The sequence below is a fragment of the Hirsutella rhossiliensis genome (assembly GCF_020360975.1).
Source record: "Hirsutella rhossiliensis strain HR02 chromosome Unknown scaffold00011, whole genome shotgun sequence".
NCBI classification, from domain to species: Eukaryota; Fungi; Ascomycota; class Sordariomycetes; order Hypocreales; family Ophiocordycipitaceae; genus Hirsutella; species Hirsutella rhossiliensis.
Window position 1 is genome coordinate 440,478 of NW_025408677.1, and position 14,127 is coordinate 454,604.

Here is a 14,127-nt window from a genome sequence, read left to right on the forward strand (position 1 = left end):
TGACAACCTTCTCCTTCTGTAACTCTGTTGGCAAACTCTTCGCTCCATCTGCTACCAGCTTCGTGAGTTCTTGATAAAGCTTGTCTTCTTGGCGTGCGGCGTGCCACAGCTGCTGTAACTCCTCATCTTCAAATATCCTCATCTCTTTTCCGAAGTTGATTTCCTGGGCACCCTCGGTGTTGGTAGACAATGTCGATATTGGGATCCTTCTAAGGTGATCATCTTGGAATAGCCTCATAATGCGTCCCTTTAGTCGTTCATCGGAGTAGTTGGCCGGCATGTCCTGGTCCCGTCGAGAGTGCGTCAGGCAATCCGCCCTTGCGGCCCGGCCTCCATTCGAGCTCGAACTGGAACCTGGACAGGAACTCCGACCACCGCACTTGTCTCTCTGTCAACCTCCTTTCCGAGTAGAAGTATCTCAGGTTCTTGTGGTCCGTTAGGACCTTGAAGTGCTCTACTGCCCGTAGCTCCGGTTCCCACTGCTCCAAACATCTGAGAATGGCGAGTAGCTCCTTGTCATGGATAGCGTAGTTCGCTTCGGCTGCCGAATGTTTCTTCGAGAAGTATGCGACAGGTCGTACCAGTCCATCCTTATCATCTCTCTGCAAGAGCACGCCTCCCGACGCGAATCCTGAAGCGTCTGCTTCCACGATGGTCTCCTTTCTGGATGGAAGTGCGCAAGGATCGGGGCCGTGATCAACAGGTCCTTGAGCTTCTCGAAGGCTTCTTCGCACAGTCCATCCCAACGGAATGGCACGTCCTTCTTCGTTAGCCGCGTTAGCGGCTCCGCTATCACCGAGAAGTCTGGCATAAATATCCTGTAGAAGTTCGCGAATCCGATAAAACTCCTCACGGATTTAACATTCGTCGGGGTTGTCCATTCCTTCACAGCCTCAACCTTCTCTGGGTCGACTCGGATCCCACACTCCGCCTCGATGATAAACCCAAGGTATTTCACAGCCTTGACTTCGAATTCGCTCTTGTTGATGTCCAGTTGCAGCCCAGCGTCCATCAGTCGTTGGAGGACCTTGCCGACTTTGTCGCGGTGGTCTTGCAGGCTTCCAGAGGAGAAGATCAGGACGTCGTCGATGTACGCTGACACAAAATCATCTAGGTAATCCTGGAGCACGCTGTTAATGTACCGCTGAAAGGCTGCTGGTGCGCCTGTCAGGCCGAATGGAACTACCAGCCATTCGAAGGATCCATAGCGCGTTCTGAAAGCTGTCTTTTCTTCGTCGCCGGGGGCGACCCTGATCTTATGGAACGCTGCTATAACATCTACCTTGGTGAACCACCTTGCCTTGGCTATCGTTCGCAAGGTCTCGCTCAGTAAGGGCAAGGGATAGCGGTCCCTCTTCGTTATATGGTTCAAACCTCTGTAATCCACGCAGAAGCGGATGCCTCCACCGGGCTTCTTCACCATAAGGACTGGTGCTGCGGCTGGCGAGCTGCTGACTCTAATAAATCCCTTGTCGAGTAGTTCTGTGAGGGTCTTTCGTAGCACCAATAGCTCCTCGCGGGACATGCTGTAAAGCGGTCCCCAGGGTAGGGGCTTCTCTCGGCCATGCTCGTCTTTCAGCACTTCAATCTTCAGGTCCACACCTGGCCGATGAGGGGGCAGCTGGTCGGCCAGTTGCTGAGAGAAAGCTCGAGACCACTTGTGGTACTGTGGTGGCAGCTTCTCCATTACGTCAGTCTTCGGTTTCGGTCTTAGGGCCTTGTCAATATCCGCCATTGTGACCGAGTGAACTCCAAGGCCGCCTTTGCGTTTGTCACGGCGTGCTTCCGCTAAAAAGGTTGCGGCCATGACATTAGAGACGTCTAGCTGGGGAGGCTGGTAACGTCGTCGGTCTCGTACTTGAACTCCACTGGACCCGATCTCGAGATATCCTTCCTTCGCGTGGATGTGAACATCCTGGTCTTCCATCCATCGTTTACCCAGGATCATGTCCCAGTTAAGATCGTCGATGACGTACATGAAAACACGATGCTGCTGATGTCCATCGAGGTCGATCGACACATACGTGATCTTGTCGATTTTGACCTCCTTGCCGTCTCCCGCTGCATTCTCCAAGATGCGCGGCTGAACGCGTATATGTGGCAACTGGAGAGAGTGAAATGTGCGCTTGCTAACCGCGCCGTAGCAGAGGCAGCCATAGTCGACAAGAGATGGCACAAAGTCTGTGCCGTTCACCCTGACGTCTGCTATGAACGGTTCCCCGTCCATTTTTGCTTTTCCGCTCACATCCCATTCTCTCACAGCCGCCGCGTGTCCCTAGTCTGAATCTTCATCGCTATGAGACGAAGCTTCGTCTTCGGCGATCTCGGCATTAGTGACCGCTGGTCGTGTTGGAGCCACGGCATTGACCCGAGTGCGACGGGTCGCGTTTGCGGGTCGGATAGGCGCAGCCAATGGGCAGCGCTCGATCCTGCAGTTGTCTCTTCCACAACGAAGGCAACGCCCTTCACGGTAACGGGCGTCCATCTCGGTCTGATCGACCCACTTTGCACGCTTGCCCAACAGCGCTTGGTCTTCTGGTCGGTTGGATTGGTGACCATATGTGTTCTTATCACTGCGGGTGCGCGCAGCGTTCACTTTCGCGGATGCTTGTAGAGTTGGCTCCCATTCCATCATGTCCTCTCGTCTAACTTCAGTTTTCTGGCCGGACTGTTTCTGGGCGGCCTGGCCTCCATGGTTCTGGTGGTTGTCATAGTTGTCTGAACTCTTTGTGTTGCCTCGGGGCCTTTTCCACTGACCCAACAGTTCCATCTGGCTGCTCAGCGAATCGCACCTCCTCGCCAGCCCAACGTAGCTGCTGATGGCAGAGGGGTCAGAGCCTATAAGGGCTGCTTTCATTTTGTCGTTTAGTGCCTCCTGGAGGTAGGAAATCTTGCTGTCGTCTGGCCAATACTCGGCGTTGGCATTGGCGATCTCCCTCTCAAAGCGGGGGTAAAACGACGTGAATGGTTCATTCTCCCCTTGCTTAATCGAATGCAAGTTGCGTGTAGCTCTCTGCTTGCGATCCCTCTCCCCGTACAACAACTCGAGGCGGTTGAGTAGTTCAGCAACATTGAACGTTTTCTTCTCGGTTTGCATCTCCACAAATGTGGTCACGTTGTCTTTAGCCTTGCCTTCTAGGCTCATGAAGATGTACATAAAGTGGCCCTCTGCATCTCCAAGGGCTTCTTTATCGACTCGTAGTTTTCCTTCGGTTTCTAGTTTCCAGCTTCGCCACTGGGCCTTGTCGCCGCCGAATTTCGGGATGTCTCGTAATTTGGGGCGCTTGGTTGGATGAGGGCTGTGAGTGGCGACTACATGGATGTCCTCGATGGGGACAGCCGGGGTGACAGATGGCGTCGGCTCTGGGAGTTCAGACGAACGGGATTGCTGGTGTTGCTGGAGTTCCAGGGCAATAAACCGTTCTTCAAACTGGGTATTTCTTCGGGAATTCTCTTCTCTCAAACTTCGTATCTCGGCAACCAGGGCGCTGAGGACGTCCGGCTGCATGTTGTTATCTTCGGCCATCGCGACTTCGCTGAACGTTAATAGTTCCGGCGGGACTCAGTTACTTTGGTGTCTTCAGTGTCTTCAGTGTCTTCAGTGTCTTCAGTGTCTTCAGTGTCTTCAGTGTCTTCAGTGTCTTCAGTGTCTTCAGTGATCTTGATAGTATGTGAAAGGCCTCTAGTGAGTTGATACAACTAACTAGTCCCTATGCTGTTTACTATCAAGATAGAGAAGAAAGAAAGAAAGAAAAAGAATCTACTACATGAGAGCACAATAGCATTTTATAGCTTCGAGCCAATGGAAGGTTCTAGAAGCTAGGCGGCGCAGCCGCCGTTAAAGCGGCTTGCCCGTTACAACGTGAAGGAAACCAAGGGGTTGTGGTCCTTGACCCGGGGCATCAGGGCCTTCCCAATCTGGGCAAAAGACTCGCTCTTCTTTTCCGACTTGGAGCAGTATTTGGCTGCGTAATCGATCACCTGCTGTAGGCTCGTACAGGCGACACATCCGTATTGGCTAGCCACGCGACGGTAAGCAGGCGGTTATAGTGATTGATCTGACCATCATTCCGCTCCCCCCTGAAGCTCCAGTGCTTAGAATTAGGAACCTTCTCAAGGGAGGCCAGTAGGCGCTGCGCGTGAGGAAAACCAAAACGGCACTCGACCTGCTTGGTATGCTTGTTGAGCTGCATGCAGTAGTTGTTGCAGCGGTGGCGTTGCACGCGGTTGACTACCATCGACAGGAACTGAATGGAAAGAGGATGCTCCAGTAGATTATTGATCAGAGGATTCCCTTCCCCAGGCGTCTGTACCCGCCGAGGCTCTGGGTTAACAGCAGATACGTGATATCCCCAGATTCGAGCGAATTGCTCGCGAGACTGACCGTTGTCAGGATCCAAGTCTGGGTGGCCGTTTAACGGTCGGAGTACTTAGACCGCAACAGGCCAAAGGCGACACTGAAACAACACCCCACTTAGATCCACTCAGACCAACCCAGACCGACTCAGACCGACCCAGACCGACTAACCGGTCCGGTCTGTCGGTCTGATGACAATGGCCGGTCTGTCGGTCTGCAGTCTGACAGACCGACTCAGTCGGTCTGTCAGACGGTCTGTCTGTTAGCCACACTGGTTTAACCAATATAGGCCATGGTGATGGCTGGATCCCCTGCCCTGCCACTCGTAGCGGCCCCAGAAGTCCGTTAGGTTAAACTTCTGCTTCAGGACAATAGTCCTAAGGAGCGTATAACGCTTATGGAAGTGGTAAGCGGCGATGTCGGCGTTGTCTCGCAGTAGATCCCGGGATAGGGCCATCTGCACCGCCTCAGGAGCTGCTTTCCACTCTTGAAATCGAGGCATATGACGGTATAGGGATTCCCAGTGGTAATCAGCAGCGCTTACAGTAACGAAAAGGTCAGGCCTGCCCAGATTATAAGCATATGCCTCCAATTCCTTCCTCTGCTTATACCAGTACGGCCGAGTGCCCCTAACTGCGGCGGATTGGCGCGTGATCGACTGAATCAGAGCCTGAGCCTCTGGCTCGTCAGGCATAGCCATCGCTTCCTCTAGGTCAGCACGCCTAAGGGGTTGATGGCGGCCTTCGTGTTGCCTGACGAAGTATTCGCTTCGCCTTTTGACCTGCGCACGCAACAGCGTGTTGAGGGCGACGAAAGGCCATGTCTTGTGGCGGGCAAAACGTCCGTCTTGCCATCTCATTGCATGTGCAAGATAGTCCTGGTACGTGATGCTCCGCAAGCGAGGCTCCACAAAGTCCGCCTTACCGTCAGGATAGAGGGTAGGGAACGCGAGCGTTAACAACGGCTGAGAACGGTTGAATTCGTCGATAGGAGTCCTGCGAATGGAAGGGAGTGGTATTTGGTGTTGAGCCTGCGCACTGGGAGGCATAGGCTCAAGATCGGCCATGTGTTCAGGATCGGCGGCGCCATCAAGGAGTCGGGACTGTAGGGCGTTCAATTCTGTATCAGTAACCTGCAAATTCGGGATTGCTGATGCGTCGGCGTCGCTAGGATCCTCTTCCACAGCCTCCCCAACAGGGCCTTGGGGGACCTCGCCGCCAGGTATTTCAGCCACTTGGCTAGCAACTGAAGCAACTATACTGCCGTCCAGGGGAAGTCGTTGTAGGCGATCCTGCCTCACGACGATGTCGCGATAGCCCGGGTGGTGGCGCCGTAGGTAATGCAGCCAGGTAAGCAGGCATGAGCGGCGTACCCGGAAATCGCGAGCAAACTGCTGCTGGAAGCGAGGTCCTTCCTCCATATTAGGAGGCCGCAGGAGCACGATATCTAGCTCTTCAGGAAGGACTGGGAGCTCTTCAAACAGCCTGCCAACGTTGCGAAGAAAGTGGACAACATGTCCGCGGTACTTATATTGAGCGCCACGTACCTGTAGGACCTTCACGTGTACATGCACCCTAGCAATCAGCATCTCCTCAACCATAGTTAGATCAGGTAGGTTGCCGGGGACTTCCCCGAAGTCAAGGCTATTCGCGGCGCTGAAGAAGTAGGGCTCGTTGGGTCCTCTTTTCCCGTCTCGACTAATGCAGCGGCTGCAAATTTTCAAGCCATTCAACTTCATATCGAACCAACGTTCCTTGCAGCGGATGCAACTATGCATTTTGTCTTCAGTCAGGGCAGTGTGGAACTCCCGCACAAGGACCTGATCTTCTTCACTAAGGGCAGGCAGGCTAAGATCCCCTGTAAAAGGTGGATCAATTATCTGGTCAAACTGTCGCTCTGGGGCCTGTGCAACTTGACGTGCATAGCGGCCGCGACGATGACCCTGTGGCAGTAATGAAGGAGTGGTAGGAAGCGATTGCTCCGGTATAGGCGTGCCTAACACAACAGGAGCCGTAGGAAGAGAGTCTCGAGGAATCGGCGTGCCCAGAACAACTGTTGGAAGGTCAAGGGTAGGAGTGGCAAGGGGTTGTAAGTCGTTCACAGACGAGGCTGCTGGCGCAGTCCGCCTTGGAGGCGTCAGGTTAGCTACCAAACCAGTCCTCTTTGTGGCTCTATGTGGCGATAGCCTCAAGGCCATATTCCGCATTGTGGCAACGGCAGCTCGGGATTCGGCAGCTCGTTCCCTTCGGCGTGCCCTGCAGCCAGCACAGTCTCCTGTAAACTTCATAGGGTCCTTCAAGCTTCGAAATTCGACTTCAGGCAGGCTTTGCTTGCAGGTGCGGCAGTGTCGAACTGCCTGAGGTATATCGTCCTCCATCTGGCCGCATATATGTCCACCTCTTACCCAGCTATGCTGCTAGATATCGCTCGGTCGGGGAGGTTTTGCGACGGCTTACGTCTAATACCGTGACAGGTTTCGATGCGGAGGCTGTCTTTGATGTAGTTGCGGAGGTAATGTGAATATCTAGTTACCGTTAGCAACCTAATGGGTTTGATCAAACTTCTGACTGTATAGAACGCCCTTCGGGCTGAATTAACGAGCGGGAAGCAATCTCCACCGGACTGAGTCCGTTCTTCTTCATGCATGGCTACCACAATGAGCCAATCCAGTTAGTTGAGCATCGAAGAACGGAAGACACGACACAGGGAGAAGCTGCAGCGGAGGATTTCATTCAGAGACTACAGGATGCCACGGAGTTTGCGCAAGCAGCGATAGCAATGGCCCAGGAAATACAGCAAGCGCAAGCCAACAAGCACAGGACAGCCGCACCGAGATACAAGCCTGGGGATTGGGTATACCTCAACTTGAGAAATGTCAAAACATCGCGACCCTGCAAGAAGCTCGATTGGTTACATGCCAAATATCAAGTGCTCGCGGAAGTCAGCCCACATGCCTACAGGTTGGATGTGCCTGGACGCATCCATCCAGTCTTTCACGTCGATCTACTCCGGCCAGTCCCTAGAGACCCATTGCCTTCGCAGAAAATCAATCAAGAGAGTGCCCCGCCGGTGCTGGTGGACGGCCAAGAGATGTACCAGGTCGAAAGAATTCTGGATGAAAGAATGGAAGGTACGCATAAGAAGGTGCTCGTAAAATGGCATGATTACTCGCAGCCTACGTGGGAGCCCCTTGCCACTATTCGACACACTGATGCATGGAAGCAATGGAAGAAACATCAAAAGAGTGTCACCTTCTCAAGTCATCTTCACACAGATTGCCACGATCCCACGGAAGAGGAAACGTTGGAAGGGAGGGAGGTAATGTAACGGGCAAGCCGCTTTAACGGCGGCTGCGCCGCCTAGCTTCTAGAACCTTCCATTGGCTCGAAGCTATAAAATGCCGTTATGCTCTTATGTAGTAGATCCTCTTTCTTTCTTCCTTTCTTCTGTATCTTGATAGTAAACAGCATAGGGACTAGTCAGTTGAATCAACTCACTAGAGGCCTTTCACAAGTCGGAAATAGACTGTTGAGGTATGTCGTACTTTTGAGCGGCGCGATACTGCGAAAAGACGTTGTTTGTGATTTAAGATATGACAATTGCATTCTCCTCCTCAGAATAGACACGTCGAGGCCGTTTTAAGGTCATTTTGGACATGTGGTGGAGGAATAATGAGAATAATCATCGTCGGGAGGGAAAGAAAGATTACGCGGCTGAATGGCAATTTCGCGCGCAATGTTGACACAGACCACAGCGCCCTGTACAAACATCCAATCTCCTAAAAGTATAATTCGGTCAATTCTCTATCTGTTCCAAGTAACTGCTTGCGAATATCTTTACAGTTGGCTGCAATCGGTGTAAGTGAAATGGTAGACTTTTGGTGGAGTTTTTTTCAATTGCGCTACCGAAAGGGGGGTGGGGTATGGTATACGATATCGGATATCGCCAACTGGCGTATCGCGTATCAGAAACAACCCTGACTAGGTGGTATCGTCAGATCAAGAATGTGGCCCAGCTGCATTACGTCTGGCAATACATCGACCCCAACTCAAACATCATCCCCAGAAAGCCTCAAAGGCCAGTCTTCAACGAAGGAGCGGCCCTGACGGAGCATAAGGGGGGGGGTAAGCATGGTACTGCATTTTCGAGCAGCATCCTCTCCACCCCCACAGTGGGGTAGAATAACGAACCGTACCCCGTACCCCGCACGTGCTGCATGCTTGATTGAGTCGGGTGCCTGAATTCGGCCGCAGCTGACAGGACGATTAATGCACCTTAAAGCAGGAATGCGGGGGTTTCCCAAGATGTTTTATGTCGGACCCACTTATGTCACGATCATTCACAGCTTGATCTCCACTTTTCTGGGCTATGACCTACCTTGCAAAGGTTAATTAATTGTTTCGTATTCGACAGAATGCAATGCGGCCTACGGATAGAGAGAAAGGGGTTGAATGTGTGCTTATTTCTTTTTCTTCCGTTTTTCATCCCGTCTGCAGCCCTGCCTAGCTACCTGTCACAGTTATGTGGATGCGCACATTAGGAGTCTTGTGGTGTATATTGAAAGCTCTGCCCCGTCCATCTAAAGAGGGGTGCAGCCGGGACCTTAAGTAGGTACCGGCGCAGGCTAGGAAAACTCTTTTGTTTACAAAACGCGTAGGGGTCTGTTACGCGTCACGGTAAAGTGACTTGTGCAGTGTCGTGACCGTTCCTAGCGTACGTAGACTCCGCACTCCTAGGTGTGGAAGCCACATTCCTGCATCAACGCCGCAGGCTAATATTCCTACCCCTGACGCACACGTACCTCGTGACACTACCCTTTACTCCGCACCGACCTTGATGCCTGATTGGGACCTGGCTTCGCAACAAGAGGAGCATGAATGAGGCGCGGACAGCCCGACTCCGACTCGGGCCCCCTCTAGTTGGCACCAAAACCCTGTGACGCGGCCCCCCAAAGCGATTATGCTTAAATAACGGCGGTATCGCCAGCCCGTCAAACTTCTCTCTTTAGTTTCCAATTTTTTGTTCTTTCAACGAGACAACAAAACCTCTCCATCTAAAGTAAACAACTCTTCTGAGTGTGAACATAAACCAATACAACAAACAAGCAACAGTCACAATGTTGTTCACTATCTCCTTTGTTGTACTCTTGTTTACAATATACGTACGCGGCGCTACCTCTGTAGCCTGGGGTGATATTGAGGATATTAAGAACGAGTTGAAAGAAGGCTTTAAGATCGACGAAACGAACCGTCCCTATGGCATCAAGCATCAGGACAAGGTCGGAGCGTTTCGGTCCTGTGGGACCTTTCCAAGCTGGAACCCGTCGACCTGGAATTTTAACGCAAACATGCTTTACCGCGATACCCTGCTGCACGCCAACGACGTCGATATCAAATATACAACGCATAATAATTTAAAGGAGCCTATAATCAACAAACAATGTCATACAATACCATACAAATCACAAAAATCGAAGGCTACTCTAGTTTCCGTAACGGAAGGCTGGAAAATCGGGGGAACTGTCGAAGGAGAAGTAGGGGGCCATGAGGGAGCCCCTAAGGCGAAATTGACTGTCTCTGGCGAATATTCTAAGACCTTGACCACGTCGGAGACAGTTACCGAATTAGAAGAGGCCACTGGCAGCTGTGACCCTGGGCAAGAGTGTTTTATGGTGGCGCTAATATTTCACGCCGAAGTTAGGGGCACTTGCAAGAGGGAGCCGGTATTGGAATGCGCTGACAATCTGTACTCTTGCGAAAGGAAGGAGATCTGGGACAACGATCCTGATACGGCAAGATACTGGCTTGATTATTGCCCCAAAGGCGATATTGAAGTTGGATGCAACGTCACGTTTCGGATCTTCGAAAACGACACGCCAATGGTCCGGAACATACCTTACTTCAAAGATAGAACCGAAACCGGTACTAGACCGCGATGTTTAAAAAATTCACCAAGAAGATAGCCGCCTTGCCGACGAACGAAGAGTACTTGTGGGAATTGTTCAGCCGTAGGCTGGATTTACCCGTTGGTCTAAGCGTGGTGGGGCCACGGCAGCCCACTAAAGGTCTTACGCCCTTTAGTTGGCACAAAAAATCCGTGACATCACAAAAATTCCGTGACAGTCGCCTCCCTAAATTTTGGGCATGAAAATGAGTGCATCTCAACGAACTACATCACACTACCGTACACAATAAGTTATCATTCGGAATACACATTAGATTCGACTTCTGGGGCTCTTCTTTAGTCTCTGACGTGAAGAAGAAGTTAAATATAGCTTTACAGGCGACCATTCGAGCTCGCCGGCAGACTGGTTTCGAGACAGTCGGGTTATCTCAACTGCCCAAGAATGGCTACGTATACGGTAATCCCGTATGTTTCTTGCTCTATTCGGCATTTTCGCACCTCACGAAAGTCTCGTAGCATCTCTTGTATGTTATCGTAGGGCCGAGTGTGATGTTGTGGGCATGGAGTATCTGCGAGAGATTCAGCCATGACAACTGGAGGCGATGAAGGCATCCACGATTCCCCCAATGCTATGTCTTCCTCTATAGATCGCTGGAGCATTTCGTCATCATTGTACTCTTCTTCGTCGTCTTCGTCGTCGCTGTTGAAGGGGCCGAGACCGTGAAAGTGAACTGTATCCTCACTACCAGGTAAAGACGACATATCCTCTAGGGGATGCGGCCGCCTAACTGCGCGGGCGAGGATATCGCTTGCAGTGTTATTCGCCTTTGTAGTGTCTACAAAGAATGGGTCTGCTTTAGGTTCTTTCAGGGCCTTTGTGAATGTCTCGTGGGACTCTTGGAGTGTGTAGAACTCAATATCACGCCCCGTATGTTGTAGCCAAGGCTTGAAATTCATCGTCTTGAGTTTCCCGTTGACTTCCTGCTTCTTGCTAGCGCTGTAATCCGCCCTTATACCCGCCATCTCGTCGCGAATTCGTTTGAGATGCATCCGTAGCTCTCGCCGGGTTTGCCGCTTGGTATGCTGCTCGAGACTGCATTCGTATTCGCGCTGGATGTCCTCGATGTTGCAGCTCGTGATGAATTGACCGGACGGCTTAACGATCTTGCCTCGCTTCTTCCTGCTTGCCCACGCTTCTATACGGCTATTTCGGTCCTTTATAAAGGATTGGACTTGAGATTGCAGGATGAGGGCTTCTGTCACCACCTTAGCAGTCTGACGCAAACCCTCACGAGTTGGTGAACTCAGTACGTCATGGTACCGCTGCCTAATCCTGTTCGTAGTATCCGCAGCGATCTGGAAACGGGCTTCATTAGGCAAAAGTGAGTTATAAGCCGGGTTCACAAGTCTCTGCTGCCGAAGCTGCTCGTTGAGAAGCCTTGCAACAACGGGTTTTGGTGTCACGGGGTAAAGACCTGTTTTTTCGAAGCCCGCAATGATGTTATGGCGCGTGAACCCAGCCTCGTAGACTTTTTGAAAAGCGTTGAGGAAGTCAACCCGCGAGAAAGCAAGGTGGCCCTCTGCGAGCGTTTTTCGTAGAGCTTTCTGGTGTGCCGCTTTCAGTGGTTGGAAAACACCAACATCTAGCGGCTGCATGATGTGTGTGGAATGAGGGGGGAGAATGGCGATGATGATATCAAATTTGATGCAGTATTCAGCGAATTCGAGAGTCGTGCCCTGTGAAGCCATCTACAACGAGCAACCGGAAAATCCTATCTTTCTCGTCCCGTTGGGTCGGAGGTGCCTCAACCGTCGTCATCCCAAGGTTTGGAACACGAAGATGCTCATCACAGCCAAACCATTGTTCTAGTGACTTCCCAGAGCGTTGTGCTTGCGCTGAGGATTCCCAGGACCAGCGATTGAAGTGCCTCGCCCATTCGAGATGTATCTGAGCGTTGCTGAAGCCGGTTGGTGATTGAGCAAAGCGGACGCCACTATCAATAGCGATACCGGCCCAATTCGTGGTAGGAAATGCGCGAAGATGATCCAGGAGGAAGAGAGTCCCTGCAGCATTGATCGTGCCAATAACTGTACAGGATTCTCGATTCGCCGGATCGAGAACTTCCCGACTCTTCACGCGTGTGGTGCGGGTCACGAGAACGTGTACGCGTTCTCGCAAGCAGCCGATCCGAATGCCGGCTTCATCTTCATTCCAAATCTCCGATGCCCCAATGCGAAACTTCTTGATAGTCTCGTCGAGGTTAGAGAAGAAGTCATTCACTTCCTCAACACTCTGCGCTTCAAAAGACTTCCGTGCTCTCTCGACGGCCTTCAAGACTTCAAGTAAGTCTTCTTGACCTCAGGGTGACTTTGGCGCCAGCCTGCGAGCCAGTTCTGAGACATAGGTCTTGATGATGGATCTCGTCGCTGCCTGATTGTATTTGCGGCAGCCTCAAGCTGCTCCTTTCCCGCTGGAATACCAGTACGCTCCATCCACTGTATGTACGCCACAAGGGCGTTATCTTCATCCTCAGTCAACGCAGTTGGGCGCCCCTGACCTCGGGCAAATGGGCTTTCCAAAGAACGGATGGCCCTCTCGACAGCGCCTCTATTGACTTTGTACCTAGAAGCCGCTTTGCGGATAGAAAGGGGGGTTCGTTGTGGTGTTGTGGCACGACGTAGGGCCGCTCTAGGCGGCCGGCGAGAGGCGATGACGGCTCGCGCGGCGGCTAGGGCATGCCTTGAGGAACGAAAGGATTTCTATGCCTTGAGGAACGAAAGGATTTCTATGCCGCGCTTTGCCTTGAGGAACGTTAGTGCCTTGAGGAACGTTAGTGCCTTGAGGAACGAAAGGATTTCTATGCCTTGAGGAACGAAAGGATGCCTTGAGGAACGAAAGGCTTCTTCTTACCCTGCGAGCCCTCTCCCCCCCCACCAAAGTTTTGCCTTGAGGAACGAAAGGATTTGCCTTGAGGAACGAAAGGCTTCTTCTTACCCTGCGAGACCACTCTTTGCCTTGAGGAACGAGGAACGAGTGACGAAAGGTGCCTTGAGGAACGAGGAACGAGTGACGAAAGGTTCTTAGGGTTCCTCCCCGGGGAGAAAAAAAATTCGCCATCGATTTCCCCCCCGCAAATGCCGCCCTCTGATTCGCTGGCGTTCTCGCTTTTGATTCGTCGGTTGTTCTTTTCTCGCTTTTGATTCGTCGATGTTCTCGCTTTTCATTCGTTAATAAATAAAAATAATAAATAATGCCCTGCCCCTTGCTGCCTTTTTAGTTCCAGCTGCGCAGTTCGCTTCCAACGCCTCCGTAGACCATACGCCGCCGCAGACCACATAGAGGAAGGTGCCCAAGCCGGCCCGGCTTCTAACCCCGCCATAGACCACACGCCTCCACAGACCACCCCCTTCGCCCGTCCTCCTGGCCCTTAACCTACACTCCTTTTACGTCGGAAGTGTGGAAAATGCAGGGCGCCTGCGTTACCTGCGGAGCCAGTCGGCCGCCTCCTGTGTTGTCTGCCTGCTAAGCTCCTCTAGCCGGGCCTGCGCTGCCGTCATCTCCTCAGGCACCCGGTTCCCCACTAGGTCCCGCTCCCGCACCTCTGATACGAGCATGATGCCGTCGAGCGTCGGGCACCGCGACAGCTGCACGTATAGGCTATACGGGTCGCACGACGACGGCACCGCCCTCCCCTCGACCGTCGTCATCCTCGCCCCCCGCAGCTCCAGCGCCACGCGCTCTGCGTCCCGCCCTGCACCTTATAGTCGGTGCAGGCGAAGGCCGCGGCGCACGGCAGGCCCTCCGGCTGACGTCGTTGCGCTGCCATGGCCGCTTCCGCTGCGCTGTGATCTTGACGCTGATGGGC

At 52.5% G+C, this 14,127-nt stretch overlaps 3 protein-coding genes across 3 annotated transcripts; 1 reads left to right on the plus strand and 2 right to left on the minus strand.

The window, feature by feature from the left end:
* Window positions 1-257: 257 nt before the first annotated feature.
* HRG_08861 (reverse transcriptase (RNA-dependent DNA polymerase) domain-containing protein) lies at window positions 258-2,227 on the minus strand (the record flags this gene model as incomplete). The annotated part of the gene is made up of 3 exons (XM_044867332.1): window positions 258-541; window positions 625-1,354; window positions 1,421-2,227. The coding sequence occupies 3 exons, from the start codon at window positions 2,225-2,227 to the stop codon at window positions 258-260; spliced, it is 1,821 nt and encodes a 606-aa protein (XP_044717353.1).
* A 48-nt stretch (window positions 2,228-2,275) lies between these two features.
* Window positions 2,276-3,526, minus strand: HRG_08862 (retrotransposon gag protein; the record flags this gene model as incomplete). Its single annotated transcript, XM_044867333.1, has 1 exon — window positions 2,276-3,526. One exon carries the CDS (start codon window positions 3,524-3,526, stop codon window positions 2,276-2,278), a length of 1,251 nt encoding a protein of 416 aa, XP_044717354.1.
* Window positions 3,527-6,997: 3,471 nt separating this feature from the next.
* On the plus strand, window positions 6,998-7,684 carry HRG_08863 (chromo (CHRromatin organization MOdifier) domain-containing protein; the record flags this gene model as incomplete). Its single annotated transcript, XM_044867334.1, has 1 exon — window positions 6,998-7,684. One exon carries the CDS (start codon window positions 6,998-7,000, stop codon window positions 7,682-7,684), a length of 687 nt encoding a protein of 228 aa, XP_044717355.1.
* Window positions 7,685-14,127: the final 6,443 nt, after the last annotated feature.